The sequence below is a fragment of the Eurypyga helias genome, unplaced genomic scaffold, assembly GCF_000690775.1.
Source record: "Eurypyga helias isolate BGI_N326 unplaced genomic scaffold, ASM69077v1 scaffold22954, whole genome shotgun sequence".
NCBI lineage: Eukaryota > Metazoa > Chordata > Aves > Eurypygiformes > Eurypygidae > Eurypyga > Eurypyga helias.
This window is the reverse complement of record NW_010247128.1, coordinates 15,732-29,268: the sequence shown is the minus strand read 5'-3', so window position 1 is coordinate 29,268 and position 13,537 is coordinate 15,732. Positions and strand designations below refer to the sequence as shown.

Genomic DNA, 13,537 nt, shown 5'->3' with positions numbered 1-13,537 from the left:
GCAGTGCTGTAAGGTCTAGTATGGAGAGACTCTGTTTCAGCCAATCCAGGGCAACCATGGCATTTAGTTACTCATTAAAATGATAAGGGGACAGCGTTTAGTAGTTAGATCAGTGTATTTCACTGTGATGGGTGCGTCTGTTTACCTAGCTTTCTGTCTATTCTGGCTCATAAGCTGTTGGATGTAGAATTTTCTGTTGTTAAGACTAGCAGTTACAGTACCATTTACTGCATGTTGCTACAGGGATTAATAAAATCAGTCTTCTAGTTTTCTTTTAAAGTACAGTTGCTTCTGTGTTTTGTGGGGATGGCGTGTCTGTCCATGATAATGCTACTTTAAAACATAAATATTTGCAATTCTAGGAATGCTTTAAGGGAAGCTGGGCCACTCACAAGCTATTACACAAGAAAGCAAGTAAGTACATCTCTTTTTAATCCATTTTAATATTCTTTTGAATTTGTTTTGTCCTGTGCAGCCAGCTCTATGTGGCCCTGCTTGAGCAGGGGATTGAGCCAGAAGTCTTGTCCAACCTCAACTGTTCAGTGATTCTGTGTCTAAGAATGACAAGGATTTTTCCAAGATACCTGGCACTGGATTCTGTATATCTGAAATTTTGCCCAGTTCTTGGTAATCTAAAAATCTATGTAAAATTTTGGAGACAGTGGTATAGATATCTCTCTCTGTTCCCTTTTCTACTTGTATGAAGTATTCCTTGAGCTACATTGCCAGGTATATGAACAGAGGAAGTGGGATACTGAAATAAAGGGCAAGGAGAATAATAAACCATTATTATAAGGCATTGCCAGGCTTGTTCTATTACAGCATTTTGATGTCTAATGTGGGAAAGGTTCTCGTGAAGTCATTGTGATTACCACTTGCTGGAATGCAAGCGAGCCAGTCAGTGAAGCTGTTCTGTACACTTGGAGTATGCCCCTTTGGAAGAGAAAGAGAAATGCTTTGTATCATAGCTAGCTGAGTTTAGTTGAAGGTAATAAGAGTAAGTGTATGCCTTAGTTATAGCTGGTAGATCTTGCACAGAAATACTAGTCAACTGGTAGATTCTCCCTTACCCAAGTAGTAAAAATAATCCACAAATTTAAAACCAACCAACCAGACAGAAAGAGCAGGCCACTGTTTTGCTCTCCTTGCTTCTTACCCACCATTCCCCTGCCCATCTTCCTCGAGCCCTGCTTAAAAGGGAGGTGAGACTAAAGAGTAAGTGTCACTGCAGAAATTCAGATCCTCAAGTGATTTACCTCCTCCTTTCCTGAAACCCAGTAAAACTCCCTTTTCCGTGATAAATGTTGCATGGTTAATGGGTTGGAGCAGCACAGACAATTGCAAATGTTTTCTTTCTTTCTGGCTTTCCACTGTAGGAGTCTCACAGTTCAGACTTGCATTCTGTATCCTATTACTTCGTACCTGCATGGATATGAAACTGTCCCTGTTAGTAGTTCTAGTAGTCCTCTGGTGCAGTCTTCCAATGCCGATGTGTATCCAACAGCAAATCTGTTTGATTCCACTAAATCTGTGTTCTTGTTGGCTTCCTGGGTAACTGCTGAGCCCAAGCTGAGTTGGCCTGGTTCTGACGGCCCTCAAGATCTCAACGCAGCAAACTACTGAAGCATCTCAAGGGAATTCAAACTTACTTCATTAAAACTTTGGGTTTTTGAATTATTTCTCAGTGGTTCATTGTAAACTGAATGTCATGTGGGTGGATGGCTCAGATGTCAGCCAGGAGACTCTGAGGAACTCGCATTTAGATCTTGCTGTGGCAGACCTTTTGCCATTTATTCATTCTTGTAAGATACAAAAAGAGAAAACAAACTGAAATTATCAGGTTATGAATTAAAGATTAATGGTACCATGCTTTTTCTTAACCCTTGCCTCCTCTTTGCGAGTAAGTGTTTTTCCTTTTGGTAATGCTCATGATCTACTCGCTTCAATCTTTTGTGTAAACACGTTCCATCTGCCCTGTTGGGACAGTGTTATTTGTGAACGAAGACAGTTGCTGGACCACGTCAGACATGAATCTCACAAGGTTGTGAGAGCTGGGAACCTCCAGCAGATTGGGACTACGTTGTAAGGTGCACGCACTGCCTTGTCCTGAAATGCAGAAGTGGCAGCACCTGCAGTCTTTGCTTCAGATCTGGAGGGGTAGCAGGCTCCTTACGTTGAAACTAACAGTTGGATACTCTCCTTCCCACACCAGGTCATTTCTGTCACTGAATGCTGAGAGGAACCATAGAAAGGGAACGTTCATCTACAGTGCAGGAGCGTTAATTGAAGGGATAATGAGTGTTTGTAGAAGTATGCTTTTCCCCAAGAATCAAAACAAACACAGAACTATGTTTTAGAACTACAGATGAAGAAAAACTTAAATAATTACGAGACTTTGCTTGTGCATTCAGTACTGCTGTCCTGACATTCCCTGGTTTGCTATTGAATAAAGTTGGCAGGATGCGAATTCAGAATGTGAGAAACTTAAGGGCGATACAAAATAATAACTGCTACTTACACTATCAGTATCTAAAATGCCAGAAAGAGTCAAATCTAGACTTAGAGCCTTCTAAGTCACTTTCTGGGCCCCACAGTTCTTAGTAGGGCTTATTTTGCTGCTGCAATTTTTCTTTTTTTATCTTTTCAGAAGATGAGAAAGCCAAACGTGAAGTTTCTTCTTGGACCCTGGAAGGTGACGTTAACACAAATCCCTGGTCTGGTTATCGATATACTGGTAAACTCAGGCCACACTACCCTCTGGTAAGCAATAGGTGCCGCTTTGTTTTCCAGCGCTGCTACATTCTGTGGCCACTGATGGACCAGTCCTGACCTGTTTACCTCCCACATTTTAGCTGAGAGAGGAAAGCTTCTTAAACAGGCTGAACCTGATGGCAAGGGCATGTACGACTGTGTCCTTATTGGGGTCATTTTGATTTACCTTGGTCTATCTCTCGGTATGTTTAAAATGAAGGACGTGTCCGTGAGGTGACATGCATCAGTTACAGGTACATTTTGACATTTGTTTTGCGAAGACCTGCTGCTAGTTCCTATGATGTCTTCTAGCTCTTTACTGTTCTCACCAGTAGTGAAGTAGTCTGTTTCAGAAAAACTCAGGTGAATTAATTTAGAGTTTAAAGAAATGGTTTCACATCATTTTATGTAAATGGTTTTCAGTAACCTGCTGAGTAAGCTGGTGAACAGCTCTGCTGCAGGAACAGCCGTGCTTGTTATCTGGAGCACTGGCCTGGTGTCAAGTAACTCTGGTCAGAAACATCTTCAGCTGGGAAAGGTGGGTTCAGAAGACCTCCGTATAGCTGTATTCTTAAATTGGTACAAGTTTGTACATGGACTAAGCCAAAGTTTTTACAGGAATAATGTTATTTTATTTGCATGTGTCTCTCCTGATTGGCCTGTGCTAGAAATGCTGCCCCTGAGGCATGCTCTCTGTAGTCCTCTGCATCTGTTACATGCTCATCAGAGGATAGATTAAGAGAGCCTGAGCCCATGTGTGTTTGTGAGTGTCACTGGGAAAGGGATGTTTTGGATATGTCACCCGCCAAGTAATTTAGCAGTCTTATCGCTGAACATTTGCTTTTTTGTCTTCTGATGGCTGTAGTATTGATGCAAATGAAACTGTAATAAAAAGCACTAATGACTGGGGTGATGATTAGTAATAACAATCTTGCTAATAGACACTAATAACCAGAGAGAGGAAGAATGTATTTAGAACAACTGCATTTGCAGTCTGGAAAGTAGCAGAATAAACACTACAATGTAACGGGGATAATACGTTTCAAACCAATTTAATTTACTTGACGTGCACAAGTTTGACTTTTAGAAAGCTGTGAAGTTGGTTGTTAGAGGCTGTATAGTATGAAAGCAATAAAGAGTAAGGGGAGAATCTTTGAGAAATTAAAACTGGAACTGTTTTGGAGTATTTGCATACTTCACAGCTTTTTCTAAGTGGAATTCCTCGTATTTCATTGTATTTGATTTTGCTGCATGAGTCTCTGTTTTTGTGACTGTAGTAAGTATGCTTACAACCTAACCACCTTTGACTGTGATTTATTTAGACGCCGACGAGACCTGTGCCGAGTTATATTCAGAGACCAGATTATGCTGATCACCCGCTAGGTAACTTGACACAAATTAGAGTTATAGAATGTTAAGTTTGCTTTCTATTTTTCTTTTAATCGAAAAAGCCATTAAAACATGAAGGAGATACTGGAGAAGAGAACCTCTTCTTTTATCTGTTCTTCTCTCTTCCTCTTCTTCCCTTACATTTATTTCTGAAAATCAGTAAGTTATGGTTACAAGTATTTTTTTGAAGGCCAAAGTTTTTAGTGTGTTATATTTCAGAGGTGTTCAGGGAAGAAAAGAAAAGAAAAAAAAACCCCACCAACCCAAAACATGCAAGTCCTAGTCCTGTGATTAACTTCGTAACAGACAGCAGTAAGTTGGCTGTCACAGGTGAATTCTGCTAAGCCATTCTCACCGACATCAGTATCTGTCAGATACTGTCATAACGAAAATGTGTTATAACAAAGCCAAACAAAACTGCAGTAAATATCCTCCAAAAGAAAAATATGTAGAAGTTCCAGCTATTTTTGGACACAGAGGGAATGCTTTCAAAATTACTTGCTTCCTGGCTTGTTTGGTTATTTTCCCCTTTTTATATTGGTATTGGTGCTTTGCATTTCACCAAAAAGCTGCTATAAAGTGTTAGAATTATTTTTAAACTTCAGCTGTTCTTTGGTTATTCTTTACAGAATGTAAGGATTTCAAACAATACAAAATACTGTCTTTTAGGGGGTCATTCAAATACAAAACTGAGCTTGCACAGAATTTGGTAGGAAGAATTTATGTGTTTTCATTGGCTGATTATCACAGTAGTGTAACTAGAGGTATTCACAGGCTTACATAATCCTTTATGACTCCTTTAGAATATTACCTATTAATATTTATTATCTCTAAAGCAGAAAAAAAAAGAAAAAATATTTTTTTATTAATTAAAATAACTTCCATGTTAAGGTTATGTTTTGACTCGTTGGACGTGATGGTTTTATGCAGTAATTGAATAGGCATCCTGAGCACATGTGGGCATTGCAATATTGTGGAAAGGTCATTAATTCAAATTAATCTCGATAGTGATGACAATGCTATGACTTGGTGGGTGTGTTACGTTAGTGTCTGTGGTGAGAAAGATGCACTTTTATTGCCATTGCTGAGCCAACGAAAGTTCCTTGATTGGGCGTGCGTACCGATTACTTCTCTGTATAACATGGGGTATTTTTTTTTTTTCTTTTCTCCCTTTTTTCTTTTCAGGAATGTCTGAATCAGAACAGGCTTTAAAAGGAACCTCTCAAATAAAAATACTCTCATCTGAGGATATAGAAGGGATGCGAGTAGTGTGTAGGGTAAGAGGGGTTTGGTTTTTGTTATCAAGTGCCTTTATTCTTTAAAAATCTATGGTGATTTCACCAGTTGTGACAGCTCATTTGAAAGTACAAACTTTGAAACCACTTTTGAGCACTGAAAATCAGTTTGGGAAATTTGTTATTTTCTTGCGTCTTCTCTCCTTGTGACTTCCAATTCAGAGTTAACTATTTTGCAAGCAGAAAGATGACCTTTATCTGTTTTCTGGCTTTACTGTTGCTAGTGAGATAATCTGTGGATGAAATGTTGTTGCTGTTAAGAATATATTTTATAGTGCATAAGTGAGAACACAACTTTTTCCTCTCCAAGAGTTATTACTAAGTAAAAACTAAAAAGCAAAACAGAGCCCAGTCCCTAACAACCTTTGAAAAAGAGCTGTTCAGTAGTAATCCCTTCCTTGTGCATAAAGTCAAACTTGGAATTGTATTTAGGTAGTCTGATTTAATTTTATGGTATTCAAGGAAATTGTGGTCCAAATCTTAACAGGGGTATTTTCAATTCTCTCAGAGGTGGCATAGTAATATAACCTTGTCTCGAAGTCTTTCTAGAGCCCAAGTCTACTCAGCTCTCCTAGCAGTCTCAGTGGAGATGTAGAAAGTGGGTTGCTAATCTTCTAGGGGGAGTAGTCCTGGTTTTACTTTAAATCAGTACTTTTGTTTCATTTGCAGCTTGCTAGAGAAGTATTGGATGTTGCAGCCATGATGGTGAAAGCAGGTGTGACTACTGAAGAAATTGATCACACTGTCCATTTAGTAAGGTTATTTTATTGTCCATTTGATGCTTATAAGTGATTCCTTCTATCTCTTTATTTTTGGATGATTGTTGTGTGGTTTTCTTTGTTGTTGCATGAACTCCTTCTCTGTATTTTGAACCATTCCCCGATTTGAAGATAGTGGGTAGTGCAGATGTTAAAAATACATTATGGCACAATGGTAAATTCAGAATGTGTTAGGAGCTCCTGGGCCTCTCTCTGTATCAGCTCCTTCCACGATTTCCAGCTTCAGATTCCCTCTAAGTTTCTTCACCTGTTTTCTTGGTTAACATCATGTAACTTTCTTCTAAACCCTTTTTTACTCCACAGACACCATTACATAAAGAACGTCATATATAGGCCATGGACTTTTTGTGCCCTGGGTTACTGGTTAAGACGTACAGAGGAAGAAATTTAATTAATTGTGACTGGGAATGAAAATCATGAGGAGCCTGAGAGAGACTTGAAAGATGATGTTTGATGCAGTCAGACAAACTAACGCCACAATCCAGCGAAGTATTTGAAATACATATTCAAGTATTTTCCTGGCTTAACTATTCATAGATACTTGAATTGTGTAAATTTTTTTTCTTTTTTTGCTGGTTTGATTAGTCCGGAGGTTTCTGTTGAACTGCATTAAACATTAAATTCTTTTCTTATGCATAATGTCTTAATATGAACATAGTTTAAATGGTATTATCCCTCCTCAGCAAGTTTTGGGAAGTATTGCATGGCGGATTGTTGATATCCCTGACCGATACTGGTACTTTGCCATTTTCAAGCAGTATTCATTTTGAAAATAAAAAAAGTTAACACGGTGTTATTTTCCAGAATTGCTCAGTATGTTGCGTAGTGCGGTATGTATACGTAAGGGTATATAGAACATGTGTGTCAATTTTGCAAAAATCCCCAAAATGTGGTTAGAGTGAGTCCAAAGGAAGGAGCTTAAGGTTTTAAAGTTAGGGGTGAGAGCGTGGTGCTAATTGTTACTTTGGCCAGCTTGTGTGTTTTGCAAAAAAATACATAAAGTGGTAGACCAGGTGCTTAAAAAGAGTCTTCGAAAATGGCTGGTTTTTTAACTGAATAAATACTGCCATGAATTGTTTTAAACCTGAGTATTTCAGCATTGGTAGTTGAACATACAAATGAGTAGAAACAAAATTAAAGTGGCTTTACTTTCTTCCCAGTAAGAAATGCAAAATATAACAAAATACCGCAGGGCCAAAGAACCTTATTTTCAAGAGTCACTTCTTTTCAAACTCTTACAGTAAAGCTGTTGTGCGTACGTATTTCTTTGGGCAAAACTTACTAATGTAAAGCGTAAATTGTATTTTCTAAATTAGGCTTGCATTGCAAGGAATTGCTATCCTTCCCCTCTGAATTATTATAATTTCCCTAAGTCGTGTTGTACATCAGTGAATGAAGTGATCTGTCATGGAATTCCTGACAGGAGGCCACTGCAGGAAGGAGATATTGTTAATGGTAAGTGCTGTGAAAATTTAACCTTCAGCATTTCTACTCTCTATCCAGTTGATCCATGCAGTAAGGTGAGGGTTCACTAGCAGGCAGCATGGTTGGAGTGGCTCCTTGAGAGGCTTTTGATCTAATTTACTAACTAACTTCTGCTCTTCACATATTTAAATTAATGAGCTTCTTTAATAAAATAATTTCAAAAGTTTGGTCCACTTCAAGAGCTTTATAATTCTTCTGCCCTGGTCTGTGCATTAGTATAGCGCCTGAGTAGACCCTTGTGGGCTAGGTTCCAGTTGTTCTGGACTGCATAAATAGTGAATAAAATGTATATTGAATTATTCAATTGGATTAGTTCTGTGTGGATTCTTAATTACATGGCTCTAGATCCTTTAGATTTCGCTACAGACTTGATGATTATGATGACTGTAAAGGATCCTAATGGTGAGGCATTGTATAAGCACATGTTAAAAAAACACACCCTTTTTTTGAGTGCCTCCCAGCCTAAAAGCACCAGCTACTTTTTGTTCAGGGTACTACTCCAGGTACTTAGGCTTTCTTGGGTGATGAGGGATACCTCTGTAAATTGCATGACAATTTTTCTGTTTTCTCATTCATTTCTTCTTGGTTTGGCAGTAAAAATGAAAGAAACGTGTTTGTACAAACATCTGCACCTTTGTTTACTGCATTGCTTTGCTTTTCTCTTATCCGTAAATAAATACCCTGCATAACCTAAGATGATGTCCCCTGGGAGCAGATTCTTAATCAAAACTGATCTCTTTTCAAGATGTCAACTTGATGTACAAATCTACAATATTGTGCATGTGTTCACATATGACGGCAGGTTTTAAGTTTTATACTTGTCTGCTATGAGGGACAGGATGCTAGAATAGATGAGAACTGTGTCTAAGCTGTTGGGCCTGTTACCATGTTTTCTAAAAGAACTATTTGCAAAAAGCAGCTTGTATGGATGTTCTTAATGCAAACAAGCATATCTCTTTTTGGAATGAGTTAACCTAAAAAGGATCTTTTTTTTTCTCATTAAAACTACTTATGCTGCTGTTTTTCAAGAATGAGTTAATCACTTGTTGTTTACAACCAACTTTATACACAAAGCAAACAAGTTAGAGTTTTGCCGGAAGATAATTTTAAACTCCTATGTTCTTCGAAACCTCAGTTGTTTAAGCATGCCCTTCTCATTCTTGCTGCTTGCCTGATACTGAATGTTTAGATTCTCTCATTTGACAGAAAAAACAGGAAGTTTAAAGTCAATTTGGTGTATTTTTTCTTAGTCAGGAATCTTATTGGAAAAGTTGCTGTGTATTTAATGTTGAGGAATTCTACCTTTTTGTCTGGAAGCAACGGGTTTTGGCTTTACAATTTTTGCAGAGGTGTGACTTACTACTCTAAACATGCATAGATATTACTGAAGTTAAAACATGGGCTAAAACATGATTACATACCTTTAAACTCCCCCTATTAAGATTGGAAGTAACTCTAAGAAAATATTTGAAGCAGGTAAATCACCATGGTGCCAAGAGCTTCTCTTTCCTGTTTTTAGCTAGAAAAGCAGTCATCAGCTTGCTGTATCTGTGCTGCGTTGCTGTGGGGTTTCTTTCTCTTCCCTTTTTTTTTTTTTTAAATCAAACCATTCACCAGTGAAACACTATCTTATACTGTACATTCTATAGGATTAATTTACAAGCATGAGAGATTTGATGGTGTTGGAAGAGTTTATATCTGAAATTCTTCCAAAGTAAACTTGCAACTTCACAGTTACGATCCTACATTTTTACATGTGTGTGTTGTCCTTTTGCAAATCAAGAGACAAGAAATGAGAAATGCAGTGCTAATATGACAATATGTCTGGAATTCTTTGCAGTGGATATTACTGTCTACCGTAATGGCTACCATGGAGACCTGAATGAGACATTTTATGTTGGAGAAGTCGATGAGGGTGCGAGGAGACTTGTCCAAACAACTTACGAGTGCCTAATGCAAGCCATCGATGCAGGTAAACCGTTTGGCTGGGGCCTGAAGCATTGTGGTTTTGGTTCTCATATGCGAGTGCTCATATGTGCTATTACTTGGGAGTGACTTCCGTTGTAGAGCAGAGTGTGTTAGTGTGTGTCACCAGCGGATGATGTATGTTGTATAATACAAGAACTCTACAAGTGGCACAGTTCTGTGGGTGGTAGTTGCAACTTGAAATGTGGGTTGACAAGGAAGATGATGAGCTGATCCACATATGATGATATTTACATGGAAACAGCCTTTTTGGACTATTAGTTAGATGAATTAAGACATCCTTAATTTGAGTAGTTTAGAGAATGTGAAGAAAAAAAAAAGGTGTGTGTTGGAGAACCAAAGTATGGCTTTCTACTTTTATGATTTGTATGGAGTCACACAGTGAACCGATAAGGTAAAACACTGTTTGAACACTTGAATGTATCTCTGCATCCCTGCCAAACCTGGTGCTTATTTCAAAAAGCTAATTATGAGCTCTTGATTTTTCAACTGTGGGAGTGTGCCAGAGAATACAGATCCATATCCTTCAGTACCCACAAGACTTTAATTGCGTTGCTTAGATGTAACTCAGGACAGCTTCGCTGACTTATACAATGAGATGGAAAGGCAGCTACAGGATGTCAGTTCAACTTAATTCATAAAGGAAGAGACTAAATTCTCTTCAACAAACGGAGAAAACAAAAATCTCCCAAGTCCCTTGGAGTATTTGTATTGTCTTGATCTTTTGTACCCTGCAGCTCCTTAAAATCCCCAATAATATTTACTCGCTTCATGGCCTCTAAAAACTGAAGTTCCAGGTGCTATATACGAAGGCTTTAAACTTGCCTTTAATCCAAGTAAATGGGGGGGGGGGAACCAAAAAAACATAAAACCCAACCTTTGCTTAATAATTTGGAGATAGCTAGCCAGGCTGAAAAGACAAAAATCCATATGAACAATGTCTTGTGTATCTCTGCTGTGATCAAGGAAATATTGCAGAGTGGAGCTATGAAGAATATAGATTACCTCTTTAAGTAGAATACTCTTCTGAAATGACCACTTTGTTTTTCAGAGCTAAATCAGAATAATGATTATCTTTGCTCCTGTACTTCATTTTTATAGCAAATGTTATGTGTGGTGTCTTTTCTCTCTTATATCCTGGCTTTGATGAAAAAAAACTATGAAATTTCACTATGACAGAAATTCATCTTTGTGTTATCTCATTATAATGAGATCTAAATCCTTGGTGTAACTTTTTCTTTACCAAATTTTTGGATGCTCTAACAGGTTTTAATGGGTTCTAGATATTCCCTGCTAGTAGGAATTCCAACAGTGAGTGTCTCAGCTGTTAAAAAAGGGTCACCTCTCCCCTGTTTAAATCATCTTAATTTCCTGGCTTTGGACCATCAGTGCTCTTAATTAGGGAAGTTGTATGAGAGAGAAGGGTAGAGCTTCCTGCTGCACTGAGATGAGTTGCTTGGTATTGTCAGGCCTGAAGGAGATGGTGCTACTTCACAACTATGTAGCACAAATCCAACGGATCAACTTTTCCTCTCCTTCCCCCCATCTCTTGTTTTGTATTTTGGGAAAAGCATGCGCATTCCAGTAATCTAAATTTCTTGTTATTTCTTGTAAATTCAGCTTACTGGTTTGAGCTGTAGTTGTTTACATTAGCAGACAACTGAACTGAATGGCTTGCTTCATGTAAAGTTTCAGCTGTGTATGTGACCTCTGGTTAAGATGGCTCCAAATAACCACACAACCTCTGGCTCCCGAAGGAAAAGCATGTATTTAGGGAGTTGTGAATGATCTTGAAATAGCTTGCTTTTTTTTTTTTTTTCTTTTTGTGGCTGAAGGTTGCTTTCAGTATGCATCTTCATTTGCTGATGGATGAGGCATTGTTGCTTTCATGGTATTATTACTCCCTTGTCCAAGTGCTCAAAGTGAGTTTTTCACACCTTTTTATCTGTCTCAAACTCTAAATTTTAAGGCTTCCTGAAAGTATTGTCAAAAAAGTTAGACCTGTATATGAACATTCTTACTTGCTGTAGCATTGTCACTAAAAATCTTGTCTAAGAGTGGAGATACCCGTTTTGGCTTTTTTTTTTTCCTCCCCCTTACTGGTCTTTCATGGATAATCATTTTTCTTCTTTATTTGCGTGCGCTTTTCACATAGTAGTAGAGAGAAGTATATATTAACATACAGTTCATACATATAGTTTCATACATGGAAAGACCCACTGCAACTCTGGGTATAAGTTACCAAGTACTTTGGAAGTCTTTTGTTGGCTTTAATTTCAGACTTCAACATCCTTTTAAGATATGAGCACTTATATCCAGGAAAAGAAGAAAGTAGTGTTTTTCTGAAGAAGGCTTTTTTCTTCTTTCTCTCTCATTCTTTCTTCTGTGTGAGACTGTTTCCTCTCTCTCCTGTGTTACTGCAATCACTTACATACTTAAGTGGCCATAGGAAGTTGCATATTAGGACAGATGACCATATAAGCTCTGAGTGCTACAGAGGTATTAGCCTGAACGATGTTTGGTGCTTTGTTACTTTGTTACGTTGAAAGAAACTCTATACATTTCCATCTGCATCTCTTTAATTTTGCAGTAAAACCTGGGGTTCGGTACAGAGAACTGGGAAACATTATTCAGAAACATGCTCAAGCAAATGGATTTTCAGTGGTCCGGAGCTACTGTGGGCATGGAATCCATAAACTTTTCCATACGGCTCCTAATGTGCCACATTACGCTAGTGAGTATTCATTCTCTTTGGGTTGTCCTGTAGACCAGAAGTGGAAATCTGCTGCTTATTTTTGGCTTACTATGAATGGATTTTTAAAAGGAAAAAGTTCATTTTAGAAGCCTTCAAATTATGTAACAAAATAATGAAAATTACAGGGAATAAAGGGCAAAATTTGTTCAGATGCAGAATACCAGAAACTTAAATACAAGAGCTGAGAGCAAGAAATACCAGCAGATGGTGGAGATAGAAGCGAGACCATTTAAGTAAAAGAAAATTGTTCTGGTTGTTGTGTCATCTGGGTGTCTTGAGATTTTTCAAGCACCTAGGTGATTTAGACAATTTAATAAATTTACACAATTGGATTGGGGGATGGGGAATCTGCATATAAGAATTGATGCAAATTGTCTACAGCAGCAAAGTAGCTTGGGGCTGGCGGTTCCTGTGCAATACTGGGGTTTGTTCCAGCTCTCACATGCCAGGCTGAGTCGGATCTAAGCTGCACTGTGCTTCAAGATGAAGCAGGGCAGAGGAACAGGGCTGAAGCCTTTCTTCGGTCAAACCATGCTCCTGGAGGCTGTGCCTCAGTTCATGTGCATCCACATAAACATTTTTGGTGTATATAACATCAGAAAAGTTCCAGTATTATTGTCCTGGATGCCTTGAAATTCTCTGCCTTTTTAACGTTAGCAGCACAAATACAGCATTATCACCCTGACACTACTATGACCCCATTACCCAGAGTGATGGGGGGGCAATGTGTCTTTCATAAATGGAATCATGGGATTACTTAACTGCTATCATAATTTGGCAATTTATTGGAGCTAATGGTTCAGTGGAAACAAATTAAGACGTTTTAAGACTTCTCTGAGTATCTTAAATGCTGCTTCTTTTTATTGATTTTCTAAAAATTACTTTTTTCCTGTAATACAGAAATTCCTGTATTACTTTTATTGTGTTCTTATAGAACTGGAGTTCAGCTGGAGAGAAAGACTGCAATTAATTTTAAGCTTCTTGAGTAAATGTTAGTGTTGGAGGAGGGGGGGAAGGAAGGAACTGAGGGAAATCTTAATGTAGAATTACAGTTGGACAGGTGAGCAGGTCATCTCTGAAGGGCTTTTCTGACTTTA

General features: G+C 38.2%; 1 protein-coding gene across 1 annotated transcript in view; it reads left to right on the top strand.

Moving 5' to 3' along the window:
• Positions 1–362: 362 nt before the first annotated feature.
• METAP1 (methionyl aminopeptidase 1) overlaps positions 363–13,537 on the top strand; it is a gene marked incomplete at its 5' end in the record, with an annotated part of 13,858 nt that continues 683 nt past the window's right edge. The window contains 8 exons of the mRNA XM_010150646.1: positions 363–414; positions 2,648–2,760; positions 4,074–4,134; positions 5,326–5,417; positions 6,105–6,188; positions 7,531–7,669; positions 9,540–9,671; positions 12,276–12,419. Coding sequence (XP_010148948.1) covers positions 363–414; positions 2,648–2,760; positions 4,074–4,134; positions 5,326–5,417; positions 6,105–6,188; positions 7,531–7,669; positions 9,540–9,671; positions 12,276–12,419 — 817 coding nt within the window. The remainder of the gene's footprint in view (positions 415–2,647; positions 2,761–4,073; positions 4,135–5,325; positions 5,418–6,104; positions 6,189–7,530; positions 7,670–9,539; positions 9,672–12,275; positions 12,420–13,537) is intronic.